This window comes from Ambystoma mexicanum, chromosome 6p (assembly GCF_040938575.1).
Source record: "Ambystoma mexicanum isolate Mex_15411 chromosome 6p, UKY_AmexF1_1, whole genome shotgun sequence".
Lineage (NCBI taxonomy): Eukaryota > Metazoa > Chordata > Amphibia > Caudata > Ambystomatidae > Ambystoma > Ambystoma mexicanum.
Window position 1 is genome coordinate 401856847 of NC_090935.1, and position 17650 is coordinate 401874496.

Sequence of the window (17650 nt, forward strand, 5' to 3'; positions counted from 1 at the left end):
CATTATCTTCGTTTTAGCTGTGTTTATTTCAAGATCATTAATGGTCAAGTATTCAAACAGTGTAATTAGTTGCCGTTGCAACCCAACTTGGGTCCGATCTAATAGAACAATATCGTTGGCATATGTTATGCACGATATTGGCGTTTTATTCAGCTTTGGAGGGAATGAGTTGGCCTCATTTAATTGGATCTAGGATGTTTTTGATGCAGGGCCAATTTCAAACATTCAATGACGAAGTTTCTGGGAACTGCATATGGTTAAACTATTTTATCCAGAGAATAGTTAAGATCCCTTTTGCACCCTGATGGCGGATGTTTTTATGCAGTGACTCAACATCAAATTAAAACAGAGATTACAACATAGGATCAAAGACTAAATCCTGAAATAAGTTGAAAACATATCTCATATCTTGTAGAAATGCATTAGCCCTGTTGGGAAGTGGTTTAATGAGGAGGCCAATATGTGTGTTAAGTACTTCCAGAATTGACCCACATACAAAAACAACTGGCGGATTTAGTGGTTCCTTATGGAGTTTGGAGAGTATATAAAAGGTGGTGGATCTTGGGTTCTCTTTGTTAAGAAAGCATGTTCTTTTTACCTCATATGCCTCATCTTTCACTTTGTTTGTTTGTAGAATCTCATCTTTTATTTGCTCAGTAGGGTTTGTTCTCAGTTTTGTATAACACGTCTTATTGTTAAGAAGGCTGCAGACAATTTCTTCATACTTGCTTGTGGTTAAATTAATATTACCACCGCCCTAGTCGGAGTTTGATTACAATGTTTATTGTTTTTAATTTGGTTACGTTTTTGACAATCTCTATTTTTTAGTATTTATGCAAGTAATGGAGTTGTCAATCTGTTGGGAAGAACCCACGGCACACATTTACTGGTCCTTTTTTCATTTGTTTCCCCTACTATAGTTGTACACATTCTTAAAGGTATTTCATGTTGCTGGCTATTATGGACACTGTACTATGGTAGTTTCATCGGAAAAGAAGAGAAACAGTATCAGAAAATAAACTGAAAAGATTCAACAGTTCCTCATGCACACTCAGAAATGTGCACAACAGTGGGACTGCAGGAAGGAAGACAGGATCGACTAATGTAGGGCACCAAAAGAAAGTTCATAGGAACAGTACCTACCAGTAGCATTAGCCATGCCCAAATGATCCGGCAAACTCCCCCGCTCGAACATCCCACCTACAGCTTGAGCTGAATTGGGACCAGTGGAAGGAGAATATATTGCGGCAGCTCCTTACTAAGGCATGAAAAAAAACAAAGAAGCAGGGGAAACAAGTTTATTTGTCATAAGCCCACATGATAGAGCTTCAGGAAAACTGATTGCTTGCTCAGTTACTGTTCAAAATGGAAAAGCAACACCTTAGAAAACTAGTTTGGAAGATGCCAAAACTGGTGAAAGGAGGCCTTGGACTTTTATGAGGAGTTGGAGAATCTGAAAAAGAGCCTTACAAAAATACGGAAATAAAATCAAATGGCAATTGAGGAAATTGATGTAATTTCCATTGATGAGAAAGCATTTAGAACCTCTGAAGCAGAAAAGAATATTAGAGCTTTTGCTCTAACCAACTTTATTTTTCAGAATGTACAGTTTTTAAAACAGTAGCCATACAGTGCATTTCAGAAATAGATGCATATCTGCATGTAGTAATACATTCATCGGAAGTTATTCCCGCACACCAAGTTCTGACATCCTGCTGTTTCTGTTTTTCCCAATCCTAGCAGGTATCCTTCATTCTGTGAGCGTAGGTGATCTCTCTAGTGAACAGCTTTTACAGTAGAATAGTTTATTCGGACAGCAAAAAGGGATACATCTCCACACCTTGCAACCAGTGTTCTTTTGGGAGTTCATCTGGAGGCACACATACGATCACACGTAAACAATCCTTTGCAATTAAATTGTACAAAAGAAAATATATGTTAGCTTCCTATCTCACTATTGAGAATACTCAAGAAATCATTATAAAGCTGGGTCTGTGGCTCAGTGGACCAATGCATCCACTACAGGGGCCTGTGTTTGACATCATGGTCACAGGTACAAACCCCGGTAGGGCCACTCAGCCCTTCTTCCTTCCGAGCTCAATAAAATGAGTACCATTAAGTTGGGTAACAATAAATATCTGTCAATAGCACCAAGATGCCCTGCTGGGGATAAAAGTGCACTCTGCAAATACACTTAATCTGATTGCCTAATTTTCTCATGTCACTATTTTTAGCAACCAGAAATCTCACATTGTCTTCAATTTCTATATTGCGTAGTGTTAGGTTAGATTTTCATATGACTGATAAATCTTCCTGAACTGTGTCAACCCCAGAACTTTTTTGCTTTGACTAGGTAACTATTTTACCATTTCCCTAGGTGAAGGGGAATCTTTGTCCCCTCTCACCTAGTGTTTTACTCTTTTTATGAGTGACCTTTCTATGTCTCTCCATAGTGTATGCTTGAAGTTATAGTTTCCTACAACTTTTTGGCTTTGGCTGGGTTGGCCCTATGGGCTCCCCTGTTAATTTCTCTTTCATGTACCTAGGTGAACTACCGTTCCCAAGTAGTAAAGAGGGATTTTCATCCCCCTTTACATTTTATATAGTGAGCCAGCAAACCCAACCTTATGTGGATTGTGGGTGGTATGCAATGTATCCCCTTATTTACTTACTTGGTAAAATTTGGTTACAATTGCAAGTTTCCTTGAATGGCTGGTGGCAGTGTAATTCCTTTTATGACTTTTTGGTCTTCATTACTCACAGGCTGTTACTCAGCCTGGGTAATTCACATAGGGCTATTGTGCTAAAATGGTGGGCTCCTTTTTTGCCATTTCTTGTGTGCTTGCTGTTTCTAAGGTTTTCCCCTGCCATTCTAGGTGGGAACGACCTCAGTGGGAAACCTGTGAATTCCCCGCCCAGGCTCCAGAGTGCCTGAAAAGGCAGGAAGCGAGGGAGGAGTCCAAAACTCTGCAGCCCTTTGTCTTCCACCTTGCCTGAAAGGAAACAACTCCCTGTGGGGGGCAACGGGGGCTGGCCATCCTGATTGACAGCCCGACCGGCCTTGCTGTAAAATGCAGGGAGAGAATGCAGATGTTGTGCTGTAGTTCCTGATAAATACTCTAAACCTGGAAGGTGCTGACGAGGTAACCAATGAAGCTGAAACCAAGGAGGAAGATGAAGTAACGATGGCCGTAGCCATTTCCAGAGACCAACGTGCTTGCTGTTTAACTGCAGCCTGCTGTAGTCCTTCCTTCCAATCGACATGGGGATCCCAAAATGGATGAGCCCGACCCAGAGCCTAGTCCACTAGACTCAAGAAGACCTGCATTTTGAGCCATCCCACGTTATGCAGCAACCTTGCGGGGTTGCAATACCCTATACACTGGGAACTCAAGCCATGCTCTTCTGAATCCTAAGTTGAGTTGAAACTTTGGTGGCATCCTGTTGGAATTCAAGAGACACAATATGAGTCCAGAAATTCCCCTCAGCAGTGTCCTGGACCTTCCAAGTGAGGAGAATCTAACCAGAGATATTCAGTCTTCTTCTAGCTCCTAAAAAAGGGCGCCAAAACCACAGAGCCACATCCATCCACAAAGAAACTGTTGCCTGGAGCCTTACCCATTGATCCTTGCTTCAAAACCCCTTCCAGAATCCTCTCTTCTGTCTTCCTGATAAAGGAATCCATCGACTGGGTTTTTGGCTGCCGATCCTGCAGTCTCTCCCGCTGCAACGCTTTTTCTGTGCTGAGGTACTGTGTTGGCTGAGGTATTTACTTACCTTAAGCCTGTGTGATTTCTGTAAAGCTTTGGGTGTTTCCTGTGATTGGGAGCCCTCTCAACCAGTTCACCCAGACCCACTGCTGGAATCCTCCTAAGGTGTCTTCTCAGAAGTCCCTGGACCCTCTTCTACCTCTAAAGTGAAATACTTATTTGACCAGCCTTCCTTTGGAACTCTGATTGTTGCTGCTTCTGTGCCTTCCTGAACTGTCTGTTGGATATAGTGCCCCCCTTCTGCCACTGAGAACACCCATGCTCCAAGAATAAGGGAAATACTTTCTAAGGATTGGGCCTGTTGCCCAGAAAAAAAACAAGTGTTTAAACGTGTATTTTCTTGTAAATGAGTTTGTGGGTAACTGTAACACTGAGAGTGGACCGTTACAAAAGTTCTTACTTACCTTGAACGTGTGTTGTGCCATTCTGAAAAGTAATATAAGGTTAATTTAGTTAATTTAGTCATCTGTAAATCGGTTGTGCCTCTTTCCCAAAAATAATGCTGCTGGCTTCATTAACTATTTCTTTAAGAGAATAGGTGTATACTTTCCCCAACTGGGTCTTGCTTCCCCTAACTTGCTGTATAGCCTGTTTAGAATGTTTCTGCCTTGGGTCTTACCTACCTAGAATAAGATTGTGTCATTCATAAAGCGTAACATTGGGTTTTGCTTTCCCTGGTCTGTTTTATACAGATGCTAAAACAGTTGCTTATAGCTCCTTTAAAAAGTATATAGCTTTTACATACCTTGAGTTAGCTGTGTGCCATCCCAAAATAAGTTAAAGAGTTATTGCATCCCTCAGTTTGTGCTCCACTGACCTGCAAAGCAACTGTAATAGTATATTACATCATTATGTTTTACCTGCCTAGCATAGATGTGTGCCATTCTTGAAAAGTATTCTATAAAAGTAACTAATGGTTTTTACTCTCCATGGATAGGTCTGGCCTATACCAAATGTGTATGATAAGGTCTGTCTTCCCTATAATTACTGTAAGGTATTCTGAAGAAGGATTTCTGTTTTGGTCTGTGTCCCTTACACATTGTGGTGTGTTTTTATAAATGTGTTTATGATTTATGACCAGTACTTCCCCAAGACTTAAATTGGCCTACTTGTATTTATAATAAACCTTTATTTTTTATAATACTTTTGGTTGTACCTGTTTCTATTGAATCCTTGGTATAATACAGGATCTATGTACTTTCCTACAGCCCTTTCTCCCTCCTAAGATACGCCTAGCTTCTATGTCAAAGCTACCATATACTCAGGTGGTACAGCCTTATACTAAGAATGGAGTTGTGTACTGTCTCAGTTGAATGGTTTTACTAAGCCCTTAGTTAGACTTCAGAAAAACTGTCCTAAGACATATATCCTTTAAAGAAATGCCCTCTTGATCTTTAACTTATTATTGTGAGCGAGTCTTTTTTCCAAGGTGTGTAATCATATCAGGTATCTGTAGGGCAGCCACACGGATTAATCATCATGCCTTTTGCAGACATTCTATCTAAACATTCCTTACTTTATAGGCCTGATGCTTCATTTGGCCCTGAAGTGCCCAGTAACCTGCACGACTGAACCCTAGTTCTGCAGGTGGCATCTCCTCTTTCCAGTATTTCAATGAAATGAAGAGAAACGAGACATAAGGTATTCTTAATTCTTGCTTTCATTCCTTCATAACCCCACACAGCCATATGAAATAGTTGTGGTCCCTTCATCACTAATCATGACTTAACATCTGGTGAAGTTGGGGTGCAGCCATTGCTGACACACAGGGGTTGTGGTTGATGATGGAATTGGCACACGATTAAATTTTGAGTGCACAAAGACCCCTTGGAACTTCGAAGCAATACCACATTCGCCCTGCCCCCATTCTACTGAGCATCATTGCTTCCAACAAGTACTCAAGGAGAATCAGCTATACAGTATCCAAATGACCATAATGGATGTTTACTCATACTTCTGAGACAAAGGCAAAGCAAGCACATTACCCTCATCAACACTGTTAATTGTAGCCTGATTGCCTCTAGTTATGCATTGCAGTTAGCCATTAACCTCGCTTTCATTCACAACTGCACACGAAAATAATATGTTGTATAGATCATAAATTGTAAATTTTAAAGACATGCCAAATTTTAAATACTGCAGGAATTTCGAGCTGTTACTCACCCTAAAATATCCATTTTCTGGTGCCTGGGGTGTTGTACATCCAGTCGTAGGCTCTGGTTCATTAATGTTCACCTCCTTCTTTTCTTCATCATCATTAATGCATAGAGCACCCCTAAAAATAAAGGGAGCCTTTAAAAGCAATATGTAAAAGTCGGCTTCTTCCAAAACACCACAGTTGAAGTCATTAATAAAAGCAAGAGTTTCTTCAAATCTACAAAGCAATGGATCAACCCCTCCAACCCCATCAGTCCCTCCTATTCCAGACCCCACTGAATAAGCAATTGAAAATAACCTTCATTATAAACATCAGCCAAATGCAGCAAGGAAGGACCTACCCAAAACATCATCCATCCAACAATGCCTTTGTAAACTGCCTTTGTAATCCTTGCCAAGGTCAATATATCTATCCCTACTCAGAGAACCTCCCCACAACCTGAAAGAGGTTCAATCCACTCTCCACTTGAAAAACCCACACTCTGCTCAGACCGCCTAATCAGCTACTACTCCATTACCATTACCCTTTTCTTGGGAAGAACTTTGAAAAAGCTGCTGCCCGACAATTACAAACATACATACATACATACATACATCAACAACCTTCTAGTTTTAGATGTAGAAAATGGCATTTACATCTTAGACAACAGCCCCTGCTTTCTGGTGCTGCTGGATCTCCCTGCAATCTCTGACATAGTCATCCACCAACTACTGATTTACATCCGCCATATTCGCATAAGAACTAAAGACAATATCCTATTCACATTGGATACAGAAGGGTCCTTTATGAATGTGTACTCAAAAGAAAACATCCTTTTAAGTTCATCTCCACACTAGTCATATTGATGCTCTGCACCTATTGCAAGCACAAATCCACAACAATATGGTCCCTACTACTCAACAATTCCAGGGAACACCCAAACACCCTACATTGCCAATCCACAATAAACCTTGTAGGATACATCCTACAACTGACACCCTACTCCAAATCATCTGTATTGGGCCCCATTAGGTGAGTTGCTTTCAAAACCACAGGACTTTCTTTCCCAAGACCTTTCTTTCTCAAGATGAGCTATGGATCAATGGTCCAGGCTAATGTCGAATTCAGTCTTGATTTGAGTAACACATTGCTCATGAGAATCCTCACATCCTCCCTTGGACCCAGTAAATGCATCCACCCACTCCTGCCCAAACCCTCAAAAGTTGACTCTACAAGCCTCAATAACTGTAAAGGGACAGCTTCATCATCCGTAAGTAGGCAGTGATGTAATCCCCATGTTTGTGGGTGAAACGCAGCCCATCTTTGTGTGTATCTGCAACAGCAGAAATCAGTTCCTAGCCAGATATGAGCACCAGAAAGGCAAGATTGAGAGGGCAAGGAGACAAACATTTTCATTTCAGTGCAGACTATTCAGATACCTCCCTTCAAACAAATAAGAACTTTAGAGTATCAATTGTATTACCAATCTATATTTATATAACACATTTTATGAAAAACACAAAATGTACATCACCATAACATAGGCAATAGAACTAATGTATAAAATCATTGTGTATAAGGCACCCCATAATCAGCGAGGGACTGAATATATCTAAAGATCTGAAGAGATGGGGATGAGATGAGAAAAGATGGGGCTGCAGGCAATGGATAAATCTGTGTAGGCTAGACGCTGCCGATATAGTGGTTAGGCCCTGAAAACAGAAGCTATCAGGCACTGTAAATTCATTGTTAGTTGGTACCATTAGGTGGTAGAGCCACCTATGAACTGAAACTATTGCATTAAAGTACCGATAGGGGAAAATGGCAAATGAGGAGAGACATCAAGCTTATAGATGCTGTTTGGTATTTGCCCACCCATCCCATTGACTGCCCATGGCCATGCCAATCCCTATAGCCATTCCCACACACTTCCTTCAACTCCCGGCAAAACACCCCCACACTTTGCAAACTTTGCACTCAAATTGCTTGCCAGTGTTTTTCAAAGCAGTCTTCTGAGAATTAATGATTTAATTGGCGCTGTAAACATGCTAATTCTGTAACAGAAATGTCTAAACCAGGCCTTCCTTCAAGCCACTCAATTTATAAGGACTATGCATGTCCTTCACGGAAGTCCTGTTAAAAACAAGCATTGGCAAAGCCAACAGTTGTGGCCTGTGCATATGTAGTAGGCATTGCTATTAGATGCCCAGGTACTGGCACCATTTTGCACCTGTTACCATCACCATCAATGGCAGTGCCTGGAAAGTGTATTTCCCATGCCTACACAAAAGCCCAAACTGTTGGCATTGCTGATGCTTGCTTATTTTGAGATAGTGCTCATGAATTAATGCACAAGTATTTTCACAATATTTTTAAGCTGTTTTGATTTTACATAAAAAAAGGCTCATTAGAAAGTGTGTAATTACTTTTATTTGTGCAAATACTTTGCTACCATAACATATGAAAGAAGAGGATGATTGTGCTATCTCTATAGAGAGAAATTAGTAAACCAATTTAGCACCCAAAAGCTTATGTGCAATAGAACAGACAACTGTGCTATTTGTCAATGATCAGAATGGAAATAATGGGCTTTTTATGCCTGAGAAATCAGTAAAAGGTAATGGTGAAGAAAGATGAATTTATAATTGCCTATATGTTGTAATCTATATATATATATATATATATATAAAATTGCACATTTGTTTGTAGAAGGATTTGTGACAAAGCATTGTTCCTTGCACAATTCTACACCGTTTCACCAATCAGCACCAAATTTTGCATAGTTGCCTGTTGGGACCCTCGGACATTACTGGCTACATGACATTTGGTCACTGCACCCCTTTCCCTGGATTTCAGCAAAAGTAAAAAAAATGTGTGGGTTTGTGGCTTGGGGAGGTGTTGTTTCTTACACAGTTCCACAGCGTTTCACCAATCTGCACCAGATTTTGCATAGTGAGCTGTTAGGACCCTGCAGACATTACCAGCTACATAACATTTGGACACCCCACCTCTTACCACGGACATCAGCACCTTAACACATGAGACAGGTGCCTGAAATCGGCACAACATCAATGTGATAGTAGAAGGACTGGTCCCGACATGAGGAACAAAACTCGAGGTCCAGTCCCTAGGATCAGATTCAGGATATGCTCCCGGGACAAGGTTCCTGACTACAACTCAATCGATACAGTGGTGGATGACGACAAAGCCATCAACTATCCAACAGAATTCCTCAACTCACACGTCCCGGGGAATGCCGCCACATCACCTTTGCCTGACAGTTGGGCCACCCATCATGCTGCTTTGCAATCTCGACCCACCTAGGCTGTGTAAGGGCACACGGTATGCGTTAAAAAATTGCTGCCCAACATAATTGAAACAACAGTGTTCACTGGGAAGAGAAACAAAAAATATTGTTTATAAACAAGCCTTACAATGAACATGTACTTTAATAATATTGAGGTGATATGCCTCGAGGTGGTGGACCCACCCTGTGGTTAATGACCCACCGCCCAAGTTAAGAGTCTGGGCGAAGCGAAGGTCCCTTAATGAGGGTGGTGGGCCGTTACCCACAAGGTGGGCCCAGCCACCTCAGGGCATATCGCTATTAGCACCTGTGCAGCATGCTACATGAATGCTAAAGGTTAAAAAAAAAGGAAAGTCTTTTCCCTCCATCAACGGTATGCCTCGCAGCGTCCCGTTCACAGAGAGAAAATACTACACCAACATGGCCACCATGGAATTGGAATGCAGCCCTCTTCCATTTCCATGGTAGCCACACTGGTCTGGGAGCTAACAGGAGCTGTGGGGGCGTGGACCCGCTGCTACAATCAGGTAAGTGGGAAGGGGAGTGGGAGGAAAAAAACAAGGTTGGCGGGGGGAAGATGGCAGGTAGGGAACCAGCATTCAGGAGGCTTGGAATGCGGGCTGAAACTAATAGTGTCAGCCCACGTTCCGAGCTCCCTGATTGGCTGGTGTCACCACCCAGGGTGCTAATGAACTTTAATTGCATAGTTGGTGGCACTGTCGGTATCATGTCACCCATCATGCTGCTCAGAAATCTCCATGTTGTTCTCACGTACAGTTATACATTTCAGAATGACTTTTTAAGAAGAACAATACATTGTGTTGTGTAGTCTGTATGAGAAAACATTTTTAAAATGAAAAATATTCGAAACATGTAGTGAATTTTTCTTTTCTGATTTCTTATGGAGTCTTTCCAAAAAGCATAAAGTTGCCTTAAGGTATTTCTAACAAATAGTACCTATAAGAATAGAAAATACCAGGCAATGGCGGGTATATCAGCTAGTAAAATATATACAAATATATATTCCTTTCCAAATGCAATTTCCATGTAAATACTTATGTTGTTTCATAATGTTTAAAGTCCAACCGTATTTAAAAATATCCAGGAAAGGGATAGTGAATGCTATCCTAAAGAAGTTAGACTTGAAATGACTTTGTTGAATTAAGCGAGATATAGGCCGGGTAAATAACATTTACATAAACTAAACTAATCTAGAGGTAAGGGGGCTCAGTAAAAACCTGTTAGGGTAGAGTTCGTACAAGGTATTTAAAGGTTGCATGTTACAAAGAAGCAGATAGTCTATGAACGTCTCAACTTCGAATTCAACACTTTCTCTACTGACTATTGCATCCCTTGTAGGTTGGGAGGAGTGCACAGGGATGTACTAGATGGACACAGATTGCACGACACATCCAAAATATCCATGCCTCTAAATGGTACATGTACTTTTGGAAAGGTTTTTCTTTATCCACAGACCAGGTTTTCCACCTTCATATAAATTTGGCCCTTATCAACAGACTTCTGATCTCAAGAGATTGTACTCTATTTAAATAGCAGATGCTTCGTGTGGATAAGTAAGATATAAATAATGAGCGGAGGGAAGCAGCCTTGCCCCAGTTCTTTACACACGCATAGTGTTTATTGGTCTGTTTTACAGGCTTCATCAGGACTCGCAAGCTAGGGGCTAGCCTTGTACAGTACCATTGTGCGAGGGATAGTTGTGTCAGTGCTGACCTTTCTGAATGCACAGTGTTAGGTAAGATTTTCAGTTTAGTGCTAAATCTCCCTCACTTGTGAGAACCCCAGAACTTTTTGCTGGATTTATGGATTATTTGTCCTTGTTCTCCAGTGAGTGGGAACCTTTTCCCCACTCACCCTTTCTTTTACTCGTTTTATGTGTGTCCTTTATTTGACTCTCAGAAGTGTCTTTTTTTATTGTATCCTGTCTGACAAATTTTGGCATCTATACTTATTGTTGCAACACACAGCACTTTCTGTGCAGTGTTGCTGGGTTGCACTTTGGGCTCCCCTTTTCATTTTCTCTGGCTTCCCTTGTGCGAATAACTGTTCCCAGTGGTAGGAAGGATATTGTTATCCTCTCTACATATTATTTGGAGAGACTCGCACACCCTGACGTATGTGGAGTGCTGGAGAAATACAGTGTATCTATCCCCTTTCTCCTTACAGCTGTAACATTTCTGTTACAGTGGCAAGCTTAACCTAAATGGTTGCAGTGTCACTTTTTTACAAGTTCGGTGCAACTTACTCGCAGGCTGTCTCAACAGCTGGGGTAAGGCACCCGTGGTTGCCCTTTTTCCCAAAATGGCCCCGGTCTTCCTTTTTCACCATTATCCATTTGCTTGCCCTTTCTTGGTGCTTCCCTTACTCCTGATGGCAGGAAAGTCCTTTGCGCAGGTTTTGTATTCGATGGCGGACCTTGGATAAGCCTGCCCAGGGTCCAGACTGTCTGAGAAGGCAGGAAGCAAGGGAGGAGTCCAAACTTCCACAGCCCTTTGTCTTCCAGCCTGCCTGCTGGGAACCAGTTCCAACTGGTAGGTAAGTTCTGACCTGGAAGCTCAAGAGGTAGTCGACCACTAAAACCAGATCCATAGAGAAAGATGTAGAAAAGTCAGCAGAGACAATTTCCAACGACCGGAGCCTGCTATTACCCTTTCTTCCAAGCAATCTGAGGGTCCCAAAAATGATGACCCTGACCCAGAGCCTAGTGCAATTCACTAGGCACAAGAAGACCTGCATTTTGAACCACCCCATAGCATTCTGTGAACTTACTGGGCTGCAATACCCCAATATCATGGGACCTTGAGCTATTGTACGGTGCATAGTCTTCTGAATCCCGAATCTCACTGAACCGCTGGTGGCATCCTGCTGAATCTATAAAGACTTGATTTGAATCCTTGAAGTCTCCTCACGAGAGTGCTGGACCAGATTAGTGACAAGAATCCGACTGGTGATATTCAGTCTTCTACTGGCTCTTGAAAAGGGGTACCAAAACCACGGAGCCATGACCAGCCTCAAGGAAACTCTTGCCTGGAGCCTTACCCGTTGATCTCTACTGCAATTTCCCTTCCAGTGCCCTGTCCTCAGTCACCACAACAAGGAATTCAAGGACAGGGTTTTGGGCTGCAGATCCTGAAGAGGTCCAGCTACAAACTCATCTTCTTTGCTGAGGTAATGTTTTGGCTGGGGTATTCCATTTTTAAGCCTTGTGTGATTCCTGTGAAGCATTGGGGGTGATTTGTGTGATTGTGAGTTCTCTCATCCAGTTCGCCCATGCCTAATCCTTAAATCCCTCTAGGGTGTGAACCCCCAGACCTGGGGCCCTTTAAGATGAGGTAGCAATATTTAGAGATGGATGGGGATGCAGAATTTACTCATACATCAATAATCAAACTGACTCAGGAAGTTGGCAAAACCTAGTACTGTTTTATTAACAATTATCTAAAACAGGGAGTTACAACAGACATCAACGGACGTTCGCTCGATTTCTCTCAAAGCATCACATGAAAAAATGACATTCTTATGCTACAAATGTGTCACTACCGACGTCACCCTATGTGGCAAACTAAGAAAACCTATTAGGGGATGTGATAGGCTTAAAGGGAACATCTAGGTATACGTTCCATAGTGACAGGGGTTGTGATTGGGTCACTAAGGTCAGGAGTACAACTTGTGAAACTGCATTTTTCTATGATAGTTATCATGAGATTAATCCATCCACTAATCCATTCATTATTCATTCATTTATACATGCATTTCTTTTGAATTCATCTAGAATAGGCTATGTCTGAGCACTATAGTGTTGCTCTACGCTATTATGGATCTATATTTGCCATGAAGATTTATTTACCCTTGTCACTTTATAGCAGCATTCAGAGTGCTTTTAGGTGCTAAATATGATCTGCTTTTTGTCTCAGTCCACATGAATTAGGCTTGTAGCTGTACGCAGAAAGGAATGCCGACCACAAAGTGAGAGAATATTTTGATAAAAACTATATCTTTGCCAGACAGTCAGCTACTCCTTGGCACAGAGAAGCGACCTTGCTGAGTGAGGAGAATGCTTTGTTTTGGGTTTTGCAAACAAGACTGCTGTCTCAATGCGAGAAAAGACACAATATGCTTGTCCTTAGAATGTAGAATGTAGAAAATATCACCATGAACTAGTCAAATACTGAAATGCTGACTCAAATTATGCATGCACTGAAATTATGCATGCACGCCCGAAGTATAGAATGCACACAGTTTGAAATGTAATATTTTCTACGCACACAAGTGTAGAAATGTGTCATTGCTATGCATAAAACAGTGGCTTTTATTATTGCTAATGTGAGTGAGTGTGGGAATGAGCTCTCAGAGGAGAGTGTGCGTGTGTGTGCAAATTAGAGCTAAGGTTTGGGATGCTGGGAGGGAGCTCTCAGTGCTATGGTGATGTTTACAAGAGTATTGCTAGGAGAAGCCGGGAGGGTTGGGATTACTAAATGCACTCATGCTTAGAGAGTGCTGATTTGCTTGTTTATGTAGTGATTAGCGACATTATGCCAAGCAATGCAAGGCATGAATAAAGTGCATTTACTGCTTTGAAATGAACCAATTTCCTGTGTCTTTGTGATTCTACCATTCTGATTTTGTTTACATAGTATCACAGTGCAACATTTCTAGTTTCACAGAATGCACATTTCTCTTGCCCAAGTGCAAGTCATCCTCTGTGTCATACTCATACCCGACACCCTATTGGTTACACAAACAATAGGGCTCTTTTAGTATGTGGCCCTCTTAAATTGGTTGGCACGCTTGTACCGTTCTGGAATATTCCACTTGCTAGCACACACAAGTTGGTTAACCCAGATGCTGGGAGGGTTGACCTGGTCATGCCTCCACAGCCAATTAGCCCTCATCCATCATCACTCCTGCGGTCTGCCATTCAATTAGGATTTGAACTTGGCCTTGTACAGGCTCACTGCGCCTGAGAATAAAAGGGATTGTGGCATGGTCTTATATTCTGGTTTCGATGTAGCTTGACCCAAAGTCTATTTCCATCTGATCATGTGACTGGAGACCACGTTTGAGCTTTCTGTTGCATAAAATACTATTAAATGATGAACTCTTGGCACTTTGAGTGTTTTTCCATTACACCTCTAACATAAGTTTGCTTCTTCCTCATATTCATGTAGCTTCTTGACAGACAACCAAACTTGCAGTGGTCCCGTCTCTTGGTGCCGGGCCAGTCAGTCTTTCTTGAATTCTTTTTCGCCATCAGCTATTTTCAACTGTGCACACACTTCAAGCCCTTTCCATTCACGGCATTCTAGTTTGCTAAAATGCATCAATCCACGGTTTGTCCAAAGAAAACCATTGACGGTTTTGGAGAAACACAGACAAGATTGAAACATTGGTTAATATTGTGACAGGGTGTCCTGAGCTTAGAGACCTTCGTACAACTTACTTTAGACCTCTGTTTTCTGATTTTACTGCCCCACACCCTTTGATTTGGTGGAACTTATTGATAGACGAACTGAGAACTAAAAATGTAATTGCACTTGTTCAATTTCTCGAACGAATATCTTTTGAGACTGGAACAGTGAGTTGATTTAATCTTCGATTCCTTATTTTTTTCCTCTCTTTTTGGTTTTAGCAGTCAACTGTTTTAACTGGTTTTTGCTGATTTGAGATACATTGCTAAAAAAAATGTAAATGCAATAAATAAAATAAATAAAAAAAATAATTGTGGAACATCCAAATTGTATACATTCCTATGCATATACATTGGCGCATCGCCGCAATCTATTCACTACGTAACCAGCCTTAGGATTACTTTGTCTACTTGCGTTACAGCATCTGTACAATTGTAAAATGCCCTTTCTTCAGCGTTTCTTCACACGGGCAATCATCATTTCGATCCCGAAATGTTGCTTTTCTTTGATACCTCATCCTCAGATCCTATAGAATGTCTATATTGCTTCTTCATTTGTGTCTTTTCTAGATGTGTCAATTCTGCTTCGTATCATGTCACCAGTGTCCTTTCTGATTCATTTTCACACTTCTTCGCAGACTTCTGCTAGAAGACCATTTCTTCTTTGTGAATGCATATACGGATTTCTCAATGGATACCTTGTCTCAAGGTTTCTTTGTGGCATAGGCATCCTCACTGGTACTGCGCATGTCGAATCTTCTGGTTCCCAGCATACAGGCAACATGGGGGAGGAGCTTCTGAGAGGTGTATTTGGCTCTTCCTCTACAGGTGTCTTCTCTGAAGTCCCTGGAACCTTTCTGCAACTCTAAAGTAAAATACTTTTTTAAAGGGCTTTCCTCAGGAACACTGACGTTTCCTGCATCTGTGCCTATCCTGACCTGTCTGTTGGTCACTAGAGCACTAGTGAGCCTCCTCTGCTACTGAGAATACTCAAGCTTCAAGAACATGGAAGGACCTACAAGGTTTGGGCCTTTGCCTTAAAATGCAAAAAGTGTTTCAAAGTTTCTTACTTGTAAAATAGTTGGTTTGGTAACTCGCCCTATTAAAGGCATGGTCTAGTAAAAAATGTTATTTAAAAAATAGATAGGCAATATAAAAAAAAATACTAGCATTCTCTTTTTTAAAACTTCCTATGTAAAATTTTGAGCTATTCAAGCTCAAAATTCGCAAAAGCAAGCACATGGGCGCATACTCACCTGGTATAACGGAAGGTTATCCTAAATGTAGTTATAGGGTCATACTGTTCCATGAATTTGTGTTCCACTATTCAGGAAAGTATCCTGGGAACAGGGTTGGTTTACTAAACGATTTCCTAACTGAGTGTCACTGCATGGCTGACGGGTTCTACTACCCTTGAATTACTGAAAGTAATCCAAAAGTAACTTGTAGTTTTACTCCCCCTGAATAGGTTTGTTCTATTCTAAATGTGCATAATTGGGACTGACTGTTCTGTTTTTATACTGTGTTTATGATTTTATGACAAAGTACCCCCCCGCCCCAAGATTGACCTTGGCCTACTTTTACTTATAATACACCTTTAATTTTCATAATACTTCTAAGTGTTTCTTTTGACCCATTTGTATGTGACAGGTCCTTTGTACTTTCCTACAGCCCTCTCTCCCTCCTAAGATAAGCCTGTCTGCTTTGTCTATGCTACCAAATACACAGCCTTATACTAAGAGTGGAGTTTTGTACTGCCTCAGTGGACAGTTTTGTGAAGCCCTTAATTGGACTTTAGAAAAGCTGGTCCTAGCACACATCACAAAAGATTAATTTGCATTACATACCATTCTGACATTATTAAAGAGATCAGTAGACAATATGCAATAATGAATTTCATTGCTAAAGATGACAGAAAATATAGCTATCCCACTACAAAAAACACTTTGCTCATAAGGGTTTGGTATAATGTCAACCTTATCAATGAAAAACAATAAAAATACTTGCATATTGCCCATGTATTGTTTTATACTGTGCACTTGTGGGTGAAAATAGATAAGAGTGGGGTCATGTTTTTACTCCATGTAGAACTATAATCAGTGGGCGTCCCAGAAAATGTGGATATCATTCAGTCACTTTTTGTTTACATGTTTCTCTCCTACATAAAAGATACACCAGGTATAATACCCCAGTTGAACAACACTTCATTGCAAGACTACAATATCCTGGCAAACAGAGATATAGCTATCCTATCACTCATAAATTAGAAATAAGTGCCTTTTGAAAACATGCTCAGCGACATTATTTGCACATTACAGCATGCTGCTTGAGATGCTTTACTTTGAACAATAGTTTGTTCCTGTTTGATAACACAGTATATCAACAACTATGTGGAACTATTATGGGAAATACTTGCACCATAGTATGTTAATCCATTGTTGGGCCATTGGAAAATAACAACCGATGGAACTATACTCCAGACAGATTAGACATGGAAATCGTTTTCAGGAGCCCATTTTGTTCATGTTGGATTGAGCGCCATAAAATATACAGCAATATGACGCCTATTGATATGGCAACGATCAAAACATCAAGTTAACTCTAGAATGGTGAAAGATTGTTGTATTTCTGGACTTAAAATGCATCTTGACAACAATAAAATATAATAAAAACAACAACAAAAAAGGCTACAATGTGGACCTGTTGGGAAAAAACAATCAAATTTGCATTTACAATAAAAAAAGAAACGATCTATTAATAAATACATTGGACATGCATATCGCGCACTGTACAATGGGTGCATAGTTGAAAACTTGTTATATTATTAAAACATTTAAGCATAAGCATAATGTACAGAAGACCTCTGACATCAAGAGAGTCATTACATGGTAGGCGGAGGCGGAGGACCAAGGTGCTATTAGCACCTTGTTCCATGCCGGTAAAATACCGGCACCGACTTGGTGGAAAGGGGAATTACCGCCCTATTCCAAGGTTGGTGGGGCAGTAAT

General features: G+C 41.0%; 1 protein-coding gene across 1 annotated transcript in view; it reads right to left on the reverse strand.

Moving 5' to 3' along the window:
- The window catches only part of LOC138511482 (complement component C6-like), a 504666-nt gene that overhangs the window by 119501 nt on the left and 367515 nt on the right, over nt 1–17650 (reverse strand). The window contains exon 13 of the mRNA XM_069627197.1: nt 5934–6045. Within this exon, the coding sequence (XP_069483298.1) occupies nt 5934–6045 (112 nt within the window). The remainder of the gene's footprint in view (nt 1–5933; nt 6046–17650) is intronic.